Here is a 13,161-nt window from a genome sequence, read left to right on the forward strand (position 1 = left end):
ACAGTTTGTCAAAGTGGATTTGTTTATTAAAAGTGGATCTTTCCTAGCAAGAGAAACAGGATGACCATACAGTAGATGCCATAATTACATAGGTTTGTTAATAATTGCATTAAAGGCTAGAATGGGATACATTAGCCTAATTTAAGAATGGAATCAGAGAACATGTGAAAGATTACAGATCACATTTTCAAGATAAAGTCCAATGTTGCTATCAGAAGTCCAAAGAAGAGGTGCTGGACATTTGGAGTCATACTGGCTTTGATCACAAATAGTTCATATGTTACAAAGTGCTTCTAGAAGAAGTTTTCTAACTTTCTTGATCAGCTCCACCTATGATCTCAAGGAATGAAGCCAAAAACCAGAGCACATAAACCAGAGCATATAAAATAGTGGACACTTTTGACACACGTAACTTGCCATCTCTTTCCCAGTGAAGATAACCTGTACATTTAAAAAATTAACATTCTGCATTTCTACAACACTTTCACAGTTAAAGGCTTCTTACACCAAGTCAAGCCTTATAACTTTGTAAAAATATTACCTCTGTTTTACAGATAGGAAAAGCATCACAGGTAGCAAAACATCAAACCACCTGTCCCAGGGACAAAGCCTGCAGAGCAGCACAGGCTGCAGAACCCAGCCACCGCGTTCAACCGGGACATTCAAGGGTGGGAGCCTCTGCTCATCCTGGGGGACGCTACTGGCACAAAAGGGACCGAGGGGCGCGTTAGGATGAAGAGGCCGCCTGGCAGACCTCACGAGAAAGCAACCCATACAGATCCACACACCTAATCTCAGCAGACTCAAGGGACTTTCAAACACGCAGATCCCAAACTGATCTGAAATAGCAAATTCAGAGATGACAGCACAGTCTTTCCCCTGCAGATACGCTGGCACCGGCAGCGCACGGCTGCACCTTTAAGGCGCGCAGGCTGCTGACAGCAAGGACACTGCATTTGCAGTAGACAAAGCACCACAATGGCGATGCCAGGCCAATTAGCAGAATTTCAGTTCATTGGCATTTAACAAGACTACGAAGTCGTTCTTGGGCACAGCGGCTTTTCAGCAGGGATAAATTCTAAATCTCATAATCAGAGTCCACCAACCAGCCTTGCTTGGACAGTTCTTTAAATTCTTTTGTTTAAATTGCTGACTGCCCCATTGCTTGGGTACACTGCAAGCAGTCTGCTCTCACTGAAGCGGATGGCAAATCCCTCCCCGATTTCTGTGGTTTTGGATCAGATCCCAAGACTCTTTTTAATGTAATACTCTACTTTAGTCTATGTAATCTTCTGTCTTATGGAGGGTCAATGCTGCAAACTCTCCTTGCACTTAAGCCCTATTATCTGTCTGCACTAATTCTGCACACAGGGCATTTACAGGTCCTTAGCTCTCTGCTCATATAGCTCCACGTTCACCAGCCCCAGTCAGCCATGAAGCCGGGCATCTGCTAAGTAAGAGGGAAAAAAGAAAACAAAACCCAGAGATTTACCTTACTTCCATAATCAACCGCACAGTCAGTTTTTCCAATACTCTCATTTTGCACATGGCATGACACATACTTCAGAAACTCTGGGAAACAAGCAGGTTATGTTCTGTGCTTGCAAAGCACCATCTATACTTACAGGGCAATAAAAATTAGCTCAATTAATAATACATCAGCAAGAAAACGTTAATGAGCACCCAGCAGGGAAAAGGACTGTTGTCCAATCTCCTTGTGTGGACTCCTTGCTTTGGCAGCAATCAGCAACTGCATCAGCATTACCATCCCAGTGCAAGCTAAGATACCTGACTCATCAGGGAATGCATGCAGGAACCACGGGGCCTCGTGTCACCGTTTACATTTCTCTTTAAAAGCAGACACTGTTGCATCAGGAGCTGCTCTTGGCAGCTCCTCGCCAACTTCCACTTGTTGAGTCTTTGTCATTTAAAGAAGAATTTAGAATATCCCTGGGCATCCAATGTATAAATACACAAACGGGGCCTCCTGCAATTGGCTCTTTGGCCGCATCTGCAAAATACACGGCTTTGCCGACAGAGCCTGCATCGGCTTCAAGCTGCTGACACAACCGTGCTGCTGGATCACAAGCACGTTGAGGGGGAACCGTATCAAACCTCCCTACTCCTGGGAGCTCGCCGAGAATATGCGAGCTGTTTCCTTGGGGCCTGCCCTCGCTGAGCAAAGAGGCACCGCAGGCTCAAACCGGTGTGCCGCCAGATGTCTCGGCTAGGTGCATTTCAAGGCAGATAATGGAAATCCCCTCTCCCAGCTGTTTTTCCTCCGTGCTGCCTCCCCGTTGCAGGAGGTTGTTTTGGCAGAAGCCAGCACCCCACGAGTAAGAGCCCGGGGCTCGCAGCTGCCAACGCAGCTCTGCCACTGGAGCACATCCACACTGGCACTCGGCCGCAGCGCGTGTTCGTCAAGGGCTTGTGCCGCATGGGGAGGTGGTTTCCTGCAGCCAATGGAGAAGCTGCTGTTTCTGCCTTTCATCAGAAGCGTGGCTGGAAACAAAGGCCCGGTGAAGAAAGGCAAGTTGGCTGGTAAAACTTCCTACCGCTAGCCAAGCCTCAGACCTGACAAATCACCCTCATTCCTCATCACCTCCTGACCTTCTCCTCTGCAGCCAGGCTGCCTCTGGGATCACACCGGGACCTGTATTTAAGCCCCACGCTGGCTGGGGGCGAGGAGGATCTTTGTGTCGTACGTCATTGCTGACGGCAGCCTCGAGCCACAACTCCAGGACAAACAGCAGCAACAGCAATATAACGTGCATCTTGTAATTGCATAAAGCATCAGCATTTGCATCTGCAGCAGTAGGTAAAATTTTAGTCTGCTGTCACACAGGGGCAGAAGATAAATCGTGTCTATAAAACAGCCTCCATGAGGATAGTCTAGAGGTGTGGATTTGAGAAGACATCAAACCAATTGGTTTTTAATAAAAGCCATAAATGATTAAGACCAATGTGCTATCAACATAGAGCTGCATGAGAAAAAGGTGCTAAACTCTTAGAAACCAAGAACGTAAGCACATCACCAGCACGAAGGGTACTTCCAAGAGGGAAGGAGACTACAAAACTCACAGACAAAGAAATCCCAAAAATGTGGGAGTTAGGCACGGAGTACGCTGTGTGTGACAGACACCTCGTCTAAATCTTAAAAAAAAGATGGGAAATAAAACTTGCAGTGAAAAGAAAACACTGGAAAACAAAGTGGAAATAACCAAGACAGAATATGATCCCCCCTCACTGGCCTTTTCAAACGATGCAAGCTGGAGGCTGTGCTAACCTCTCCCTGCTGTAAATTCTCAAAAGTCAAAGCAGACGAATCTTCAGTAAATGTGCTCAGTAGCAGTTTGTTTGCTCACTGGTGGCTTCTCCCTGGTACAGGGAGATGTTGATTAAAAGACAGCATGGCTCTTCACCTCGCCCCTCCACACACGCTCTGAAAGCTACAGGATCTGGCACTACAGCAAGAGTAAATATTACATCTCATCCAAAGGCCATCTTTAAAGGAACATTTTTTGTTTCTCCTCAAAGTGTGGCAAAAAAGATTAAATATTCCAGATGTCATCCCCAGGTCCTATAGGACACCTGCTTATAAACAATCATCTTTGCATATTAAGGAGGCATTAAAGCACCAATTTGGAACAATGCATCCTAGCAGTACTAAAAGATAACCTTCCTAATCCAAAGAACAAAAAGATTTCTTATGTATGGAATTCACAGATCCTTGAACATTTAAAACACAGAGTTGACAAAAGATATTACAAACAAGTTTGCAATTAAAAACACCTAATGTCTTGGTTACCAGTTCAGCAGTGGTGCTTTTTGCAAAGCCTTCTGGGTGTTGATTTAATCTATCAAATATTAACAATGCTCCTCAATTAATAAAAGATTTAGACTCATGCTTTATGTTCTCATAATCTGGAGGTTTATGTTCAAACTCGCAGGCCAACAGGATACTAGATGGAATCATACAAACTAGCTCACAGCCTGATTGTTAATGCTTTCATCTCCCGAATGCAGATACTCTCTTCTTTACACTGATAAAACCACACTTGACAGGATGTAAATTTGCCACCTACCCCCTTGGACATAAGAAACGCATCAAAAAACTAATTTCTCAGGTCACAAAGATGCAAGTGACTTAAATGCCCATCTCCTATTTAGAGCAGGTCCTGATGACCTCCAAGCTGGAGGCGCTGCCTCTCCAGCCCCCAAATCCTCCCCTCCACCCTGTGCTAGCGCAGACGTGTCTGGCGATTCACAGGGCGTGCGGAGCCAACACGAGCTGCACAGCGCTGCCAGCCTCCAGCGCCTTCCCGCAAGTCCCTTCCATGGCCTAAAGCAAAACTCACAGGGAATGAGCTTCAGTCAAGGGCAGCATAAAAACATGCCTTGGGTAACACCCCAGGAACTGAGATAATCAAGAGAGGATAAATTAAACTACAGGGAAGAAATAGTAAAAAATACATATGGCGCTGCTGCCCAGCTACTCACACCTGGGCTGAGCTAATGCAGCATCAAAAACTTTAGTCAGTTTGGAGGTAGGGCACGGCTTTGAAGTCAAAGGCCTTTGGGCATTTGCATTCATTAGACACCAACGAACGTCACGTTTCAGGAACTACCTCCTGATACTGTGACAGGTGTACTTCCAATTCCCAAACCAACAGCTGGAGGAAGCATGTAATTTCGAAACCCATTAATCCTTTCGAAGTCTTCTACCATGTGCATGTTTCATTTCCCACTCCTTGAAACAACATTATGATTTTTGAGAGAACCTGAGTATAGCTTCTGAATGCTCTGGGTCAGCAGTACGAAACATCCCCAATTACCACTGAAGTTGGATAAAACATTTGAGTAGTTTGCCTTCTGGCTTTGAGCCTTTGGGAGCCTTCCTCTGAAACTGCAATGACGAGAAATGTGTGACTGCAGAGAAAGAAGCTAGCTGAGATTCTCAAGAATCCAAGAGCTCACGCTTAAAAAGGAAAAGAAGGAGGGGGGGGTGATGGAAAAAAAGTATTTCACTGCACTCAGGGCTGTATTCAAATGCATCAGCAGCTCATGGCCAATAGTCCTGGGGAGACCAGGGTTCCCTTTTGCCAGTTAACATGCTAAAATACATCTGTCCACATCTACACTGGAGTTCTAAAATTAATTAAAAATCTGAAGTAGCACTCTGAACAACGCACAGGCTTTCTCTCTTAACATAACCAAGGCCAAAGCACAGCATATTTCAGTTCGGACACCTGGGCTGCAATTCTCTCCTCACGGAGGTGCCCGTGCTCTCGTGCTGTGTTCCCTTTGGCTCTACAGATGGCTCAAACCATCAGATTCATCCCGGCTGCCCTCCGTTCTCAGAAGCCATAAGCATTCCTCTTCTTTTTAGCAACGAGACAAGCACAAACAGGCACATTTTTCTGCAGCATCACAAGCCTCCTGGACTTGGCTTAAATACTTTGCCCCAAATCACAGGTAACAGGCCTGCTGTGTAGTCTTTGGGCACCACTATTATCTCCACTCACCTCAATTTGCTCAGTTTCCCAGTTCTCTGCTGTTGGTTTTGAATGGTGTAGCCACGGCAAGCTCATAACCATCTCCTGGGTCATTATACTGGCCTAGCTGACCCAAGAAGCTATAATCACTTTGATTATTTTTATCCCCGTTTGCATAATTTTACATTTCCCTGTAACAAATGGGATAAGTCACTTACCTGGCTTTATTTTGAGTTTATCCATGTCAGCTCGGTTATCTTACTCCGTATTTCCTTCCTCCCCAGCTGCGCCACCTGCAAATTTCCTCCCTCTCCCGTGTGCTGTCTCTGCAGGATGATTAGCCGTATGCAAACAGAAGTGGACCTGAATTTTCTGCTCTACCAGTCCGTCCCACTCACCGTCTCCCTGTCCTAAACCGACATTGCTCACCACTGCCTCAGAGAGCTCTCCCTTGAGGAAGAGATATGACACTGAAAAGGATGGATTTAATATTTAATAGCCCACCTCCACCCCCAAGCCAGTCCCTTTTACACAAGTAGCTCAGCCCTACACCGTGTCGGCTCACCTTGCTCAGCAGCTGTCTGCAGTTTGTCAGGCAGCGTGTTTGAGCGGTGACTCCTCCGCGGAGCCAAACTACCTTAAATGTAAACTCAGGCAAAACGAGCTGGTACGGAGGCAGACGGCAAGACAATGGTGGGGATCAGGCTGGGCATTAAGGAAACAGGAATCCTCTTGGAAGAACATTTCCTACTTGAAAAGAGGATACACTGGATGTCCTTGATACTTTGCCTATGCTAGAAATTTTTAATTGAAAGCAGAAAAGCCTTTCTATTTTAGACGCAGTGATACCAGCATCAAGTGCTTTTATAAGTGCAGTTTATTCTGGGTTTATATGCATTTCACAGAGCCTGATAGCCAAGCTAAGCCAGCAGGGCTACAGCAAACTCTTCCACTCCCTGTCAGATTTACTTTACCACTTCAACCAGTCACCAGCCATCACCAACGGGACGTGCCTGCCCACACACTGAGGGAGGACGGACTCACGCGACTTCTCCCTGAGCCACCTGAGAACAGACGGCTAGGTGAGCCTTTCAGTGGCGACCTTTGGCTTCCACGATAGTCAAGGAGGAGGAAGTCTCCAGCAAAATGTGTCCTGAAGCACTCAGACAGAACCCTTGAACCTCTCACAGTCCTGCACAAAACATAACCCCCTTTCACCTCCTCCTTTTCTCGGATCCAATGACCCAAACCATAGACACCAGCTGTGCTCTGCTGCAAGCACTTTGCTAGGGAAAAGCAGGAGGAATACGGCCTGCTGCCATCCCCTCCACAGCCCCACTTCTGGAGCAGAGAGGCCACGTAGGCGGCATTGCCCCAGCTTCAGGAGGGGAAGAGACAGATCACGAAATGCCAGGCAAGCTGATAAAGAGCAAGGCCCCAGACTAGCGTTTCAGATCAGTGGCAACGCAACAGTATCAGTCCCTAATCATTTCGGTATCAGCTGCTCTCATGCACATTTGGAAGTGTGATACCCCAGGGTACCGGTACATCACTCTCTGCTAGCAGCAATGAACCGCTAAGGGATGCTAATAATGCCTCCATCAGCTGGCACAGCTGTTTGCAAGGTGAGTGCCCATCCAGCTCTATCTGCCAGCACAGCTCGTATCAGCTCCCTCCACGGAAGAGCTGTTTGTTTGTTTTTCTCGTTGTTGTTGGGATTTTTGCTGGTAATTGCATCTCTACCAGGACTTCTGCTGACACAGCTATGGTGGAGGGGAGAGCAATTTCTTTGCATTTGTGGACAGATAACTAAGTCGGCAAAACTTCTCAAATGTAGACCAAGCCTCTGCTTTGGAAAGCAAAAAATAAGCTACCCTGGTCTACAGCACAGATAGTCCACAGCAAGGACTTTTATTAGTATGACTATTTCAGCAAAGAAAAATGAAAAATCATCCTCTCCAGCCAGCATAATTATATTGGAAGAGCTTTTTTTAAAGTATAAACCAGCCTTGATTCTGCCTTGACTGACAAAATGTTCTTCAGATGCTTTCTTCAGTCACATTGTCTCAGCCACATTAGCTTAACACAACTGAAGGGCACTTTCAAGGCTTTCTTAAAACTTCAGAAGTCATATTTGCACATTCTGTTATTATTTAAAGTTTGTCTACATAGAAGAAAAGGATGAGTTCCCAAACAGCCTTTGCTCAGCATGCGAGAATTCATGTTACGAAAGTAAATTTTAGCATCCATTTGACACAGGGTAAAATTTTGTCAGGAGCAGGGCAGTGTGCAATTTTAACAAGTTAATAAAGTAACCCTTGTGCGAAAGCCCCTAACTGATAAAGTTATAAACTCTCCTTACTAGATGTTTAGTATCAGAGAGTGGAAAAAACTCCTTTCTTCATACAAAGATGCAGCTAAAATGTTGCAAACTATATTAAGGCTGGTACCCCAGAAGAAATCTAACACAACAACCGGAAACACACATCTTTTTCCTGTGTTCATGTCAATGTAGTATCAACATACCTCACTGCATTAAGGAGACTGAGGAAAACAGCTGTCCTGCAGCCAGCAAAACATGCAGGCTTCCAGACACCTCACAAAGGAAGCAGGATGATGATTTAAAATGCACCAAGTTTTCCTGATGTAGCTTACTGAAACAGATTCTGTATTAAAAGCAACGGCCCTGGGAAAGCAAAGCCCTCTCCTCACTTGCGATACCAGCTGGCGGGAGTAAATGAGAGAGGAGGAAGGGCAGGGCGGGCCTGAAAGAAGCACTGGATTTCACATCACCTGCAAAACAGAAAGTGGGAAACTGAAGAAATCATCTACGTGCTCGCTGCTCAAAGGCACTGCTCATTAGGTCCTGGCTTATCCTATTATCACTCCTGCACTTGGTGGCCTATTACAGCAACCTCCTTCCAGCCAGGGACCCGTGAATAGGAAGCGCTTTGACATGAGTGAATGTTGCCCCTTAATCCAGTAGGGAGTTCATTGAACAGGCGGAGGGCTGCCTACAGAGCTCCCGGCACCAGCTGGCTGAGGGGATGAGAGCAAGGATCAAAGCCAGGGCAAAGCCTTAGCACCACAAGCCTGATTTGCGAAACTGCTCAGCCTGTTGAGTCCTCGCCTTTAAAACGTGGGGAGCTGCTGGGTGCTGAACTCGTCGGAGATCCGGCCTCAGCTGAGGGTGCTGAGCAGTGGGGAAATCTGTCCTCTATGTGGCTTGCACACTGTCTCTTCACTTTAAAGATCAAAGCTGCATCTCCAGAAAAAAAGATGTTACAGATCAGAACAGATAGGAGGAAAAAAAAATGATGAAAAATGCAGTGTGACTTCTGAAGAGAACCACTTCATTCAAAGCCACACACACACCTTGCTTCCTGCTTAGCATGCAGGCACCAGCCTTCCTGAGGTTAGCACGAGCCTGAGGAAAAACATCGTGACTTGAAACATCCCTTTTCAAGCTCACACCAAACGATCTTTTTAGGAAACACACAAACACAAGGTCAGCTGATTCTCTTCACTAAACTGAGGCAAACTGGAGTAGCAGCATCAAATTCAACGAATCTGCACTATTATAAAACTGGCTGAGCAAGACAAACTCAATTCCTTAAACTTCAATCTTTAGTGCTGCATTCGCAGTAGGTCTAAAATAAGTCAAGGCACCAAACCGGACTGGATATTAAGAAACCTGCTAAAGAAAACCAACAGCAAAACCAGGCTTCTATGCAGCAATGTGGTTATTGCACCTAATGACTGCAGCACAGCTACTTACCTGGCAGCTCAACCATTTCCCAAAGCACAGAGTTTACTTGGGGCAGCCTCCGAGTAAGGCAGCCAGAAGAGAATAACCACTGACATTTACAGCTCAGAAGACATGAAGATCTTGGTGCTAAAGATTCTCCCTCACTCATCAACACTAAGATTTAGCAAGGAGCTATTCTATACTGGAAACTTTCCTCTTGAGTTAACTGACTGCCAACAGCTTTGACCGTAGAGGTGGTGTGGACACTCCCTGGAGATACAGACAGCTCACTCTTCCAACCTGCTCACTCCCACCCAGCTCTTTGCTCCAAGCAAATACCTCCTCCCAGGAATGCACTTCTGCACCTCTCTTGACCAAGTGAAATAATGCCTTGTTTCTGCTCCATCCTGCATGTGGCAGAACACCACGGTTGTGGGATGCTAGTCCTTGCTCTCCGCCACAAGCACTGGGGAAGCAAAGAGCATCTCCTCTGGTCTCTAAATTCCACCCTGATTTATACCAACTTCCTCCCCGCTGGCCTCAGAGGGGTATAAGCAAAGGCAGATCTGGCCTCAGATTTAACTGAGTTTATGGGGGAGGGGAGGAATTAAACTCCAAATGAGTCACCGTTCCCTCCCCATAATCCACAGCAACATCTGTGGATATTAAGCTTGATTGTAAGAGCAATGTTTCTTAATGCTCTGCATCTAAAGCAGACCCAGCCGGGACTCCTGGGAGATGCTTCCCAAAATAAAAGGTGTGCATCTGTAGTGTTAAGACTAACCTGTCCATTAAGAGTTGATGAGTTACGAGCTAACTCCTGAAAGCAATCACACCGAGGTAGCCGAAAGCAAAACCAGACCATAGAGTCACAGAAGCACCTGAGGGTTGATTCCTCTATCACGCGGCAAGATTAACACCTGATCCTCTTCAAAAGCACAAGGGAAGGGCAGCAGGATCAGGCCTTGAGATGTAGTTGTGGTGTAACAGAAAGCATAAGGAAAGCCTTGGACAAAACTCAACGCCAACGATGACAGAAATTTTGCCTGAGTAATAGATTTGAGCTGTCTTTGCAGCACTTCGCAAAGAATCATAGAATCATTAAGGTTGGAAAAGACCGCCACGATCATCAAGTCCAACCATCAACCCAACACCACCATGCCCACTAAACCATGTCCCTGAGCGCCACATCCACAAGAACTGCTGTTGCCTCCTGCGTGGCCATGCCGCAAACTTCATCCCACACAGGGCAGAAACTCCCTGCCGCAGCCCAACCCTCCGAACACAGTACGTCAGACAGAAAGCTGGGAAAGGCTGCAGCACAGCCTGTCACACCTGAACAGTAAGGTGCAACCCAGCTGTCGGGAGATGCTGATCGGTAACTGCATCTGGCTACAGTTACGGAGCATCCGCTCACTGCCAGCTCTTATTTCTGTAGTTTGTATATGAATGTACACTGAACTATTATCTCGTTGCTCTCTTTGTGCATGTGAAGGCTCAGCAGCCAGAGTACTGCAATCTAGTGCTTACCTGAGGGCAAAGAGACTTATACAAAGTTTATATTCTCTAACAAAACTGGGGGAGAAGTTTCAGTCTGGCATAAAGGAACACAGCAAGTACAGTAGGTATTTCAGCTCCGTGTGCCACTCGTGTAATTTTATGGGGTAGTTGAGCTGTGTGTTGTACTCTTTGGGGACGTTTACAGATCTGGCTAATTATGGCTAATTGTCATTACATGGCAAACTTCATTTTCTTTGGGGATTTTGGATGTGATTCTGGTATTTCCTCAATGCATTTCAAACCACTACAGCGGGAATAAAACCTCTGTGGAGGCTGGCACCTTCGCAGTCCAGGCTCGCTGGTGAACTGCCGAGAAGCTGCTGCACCTCCTGCGCGCCCCGGAGCTCACCGCAGCCTTCCCCCCTCACTCTCCAACAGCCCCTCGGCTCTCCGAGGGCGGCTTTTTCTGCTCGACGGACGACGGCGGGGCAGTTTCTGGGCCTCCTCCAGCCCGCCGCAGGGAGGGAAAGCCGAAGGAGAGTCAGCCCAGGCTCAGCAAAGGGGAACCGAGCTGCTGTCCCGGGCCGCTCGGCCTCTGAGGGAACTGAGGAAAAACTCAAGAGTTTTCCTCTCCAAAGGCAACTCCGCCACCTCCCCGCCGCCCTCCCGCGCCCCGGCCCGGCCCCCGTTTCCTAGAAAGCCGGAGGCTGCAGCCGCGGCCGCCCCCCGAGAGGTGGCCGTAGGCACAGCCCGCCTGACGGCGCGCTCCCGCGCTTCCCGCCCGCAGGGCCGCCGGGCTCTCAGGGCAGCGCTGCGGGGGCGGCGGGCCCCGGCCTCCCCTCCGGCGGGCGGCAGGGCCGGGCGGGGACGCCCGCCAGCTCCTCCTGCCGCGCGGGGCCAGGCTGCCGGGGGCGGGCCGGGGGCCGGGCCGGGGCCGCCCCGCCGCCGCCGCCGCGCGGGCCCGGGGCCCTGCATGCCTCATGCCTGCCCCCGCACGGGCGCCTGCCCGCCGCCCGGGACCCTGCATGGCTCATAGCGGCGGCCCGGCCGCCGCCGCCGCCGCGCCCGGCCGGCCCTGGACTCTGGATGGAGCCGCGCCAGCGCCGCCCGGCGCCCCGCCGCATGGGGGGCCCCGGAACATGGATGGCGCCCTCGCCGCTCCCCCCGCCTCCGCCACACGCACTCGCTCCCATTGGGGGGAACCCCGGAATCTGTATGGCACATACCACTGACTCACCGTGGAGGGGTGTTACTTATACAGAGTCCCGGGCCCCCCTACACACAATGGCAGCAGCTCCCACATTCTTCCCCTCAGAGGAGTTGGACTGAACCATGGGGCGGCGGGGGCACGGCCCCCCTCCCGGCCTCCGACAGAACCCGCCTGGCCCTGGGCGATACCACTCCACGCTCCCCCATCTTCCTTCCCCCCGCCCGGGTAGATGGACGCCGCCGCTCTCACTCACCTCGGCATCCACTGTGGCCATGGCCGGAGCCCCGGAGCGTAGCCCCGCCCCCTCGGCGGCTCCTCACGCCTTGGCTCCGCCCCTTTCCCCTCATTCTTCTCAATGGAGACGCTCCGCCGGCCACCGCGCATGCGTGCGGCAGCATGGCGGCCCCCGCGGGGCTCCTCTGGCCGTACGGCGTCATGGCGGCGCCCGTGCGGAGGCTGCCGTACAGCTGGAGCAGGGCTGGGGGTGGGATGAGGATGGGGTGAGACGGGGACAGGGGAAGGACGGGGACAGGGGCCCCTCGCTCCCCACGCACAGCCTCACCGCCCCCCTCCCCAAACCCACGAACTCTTTACTGTTTGTATCGAGAGCCCTCGAGACAGCAGCTTTGGCCCCTCACGCCGTGGGTTTTATCCCACCACGACGGCAGCGGCCTCATGCCCCGTCCGGAGCTGTGTGAGGGCAAGAGCACCAGCCGTTCCTAATTGAGTAGATAATGAGTTTCCCAAACTTTCAGGAGTACCCCGCCATGACAGTACCCAGCACTTGCCCAAAAACCTAAACAAGATCTTTACAAGAAGATCCCAGAAAGAGTCAGCATCCCTCTGCCAAAAAATTACCCTTTGAAAACCACCTCCTGGTGTAACTTCTCCCACTTTCGTGTTATTTTTACGCGTGCAAGCTACTAGGAGTCCGTCTTAGCTGAAGACGGAGATGGACGTGCCAGGGAGGAGGGAGCAGCTCGCCCCGGTCCTGCCCCGGAAGGTCCCTTTGGGGGGGTCGTCTCCTGCCGCTTCGCTCCCTTTCCCACACCCCCAGCACCCCCACTAGCAGCTTTCACCCTCCCCGGTCCCACAGGGCCCCTCCTAATGCCCAGGCCCCTAAATCCATGATTGTAAAACAATTAGCTCTTTTACAGCTCTTCAGTAAAGCAGAAGATACCGCAAGGGGGGAGATGAACACCTCCAAG

The 13,161-nt window shown here is 49.7% G+C and overlaps 1 protein-coding gene across 2 annotated transcripts in view; it reads right to left on the bottom strand.

Moving 5' to 3' along the window:
* The window catches only part of EHMT1 (euchromatic histone lysine methyltransferase 1), a 123,045-nt gene extending 110,789 nt beyond the window's left edge, over positions 1–12,256 (bottom strand). The window contains exon 1 of one of the 2 annotated variants that reach the window (XM_075170465.1): positions 12,207–12,256. In XM_075170465.1, the coding sequence (XP_075026566.1) occupies positions 12,207–12,227 (21 nt within the window). In that variant the 5' untranslated portion in view covers positions 12,228–12,256. The remainder of the gene's footprint in view (positions 1–12,206) is intronic. The other variant, XM_075170467.1, reaches the window with a different exon arrangement.
* Between the last annotated feature and the right edge of the window lie 905 nt (positions 12,257–13,161).

Source organism: Calonectris borealis, chromosome 21 (assembly GCF_964195595.1).
Source record: "Calonectris borealis chromosome 21, bCalBor7.hap1.2, whole genome shotgun sequence".
In the NCBI taxonomy this organism is placed as follows: domain Eukaryota; kingdom Metazoa; phylum Chordata; class Aves; order Procellariiformes; family Procellariidae; genus Calonectris; species Calonectris borealis.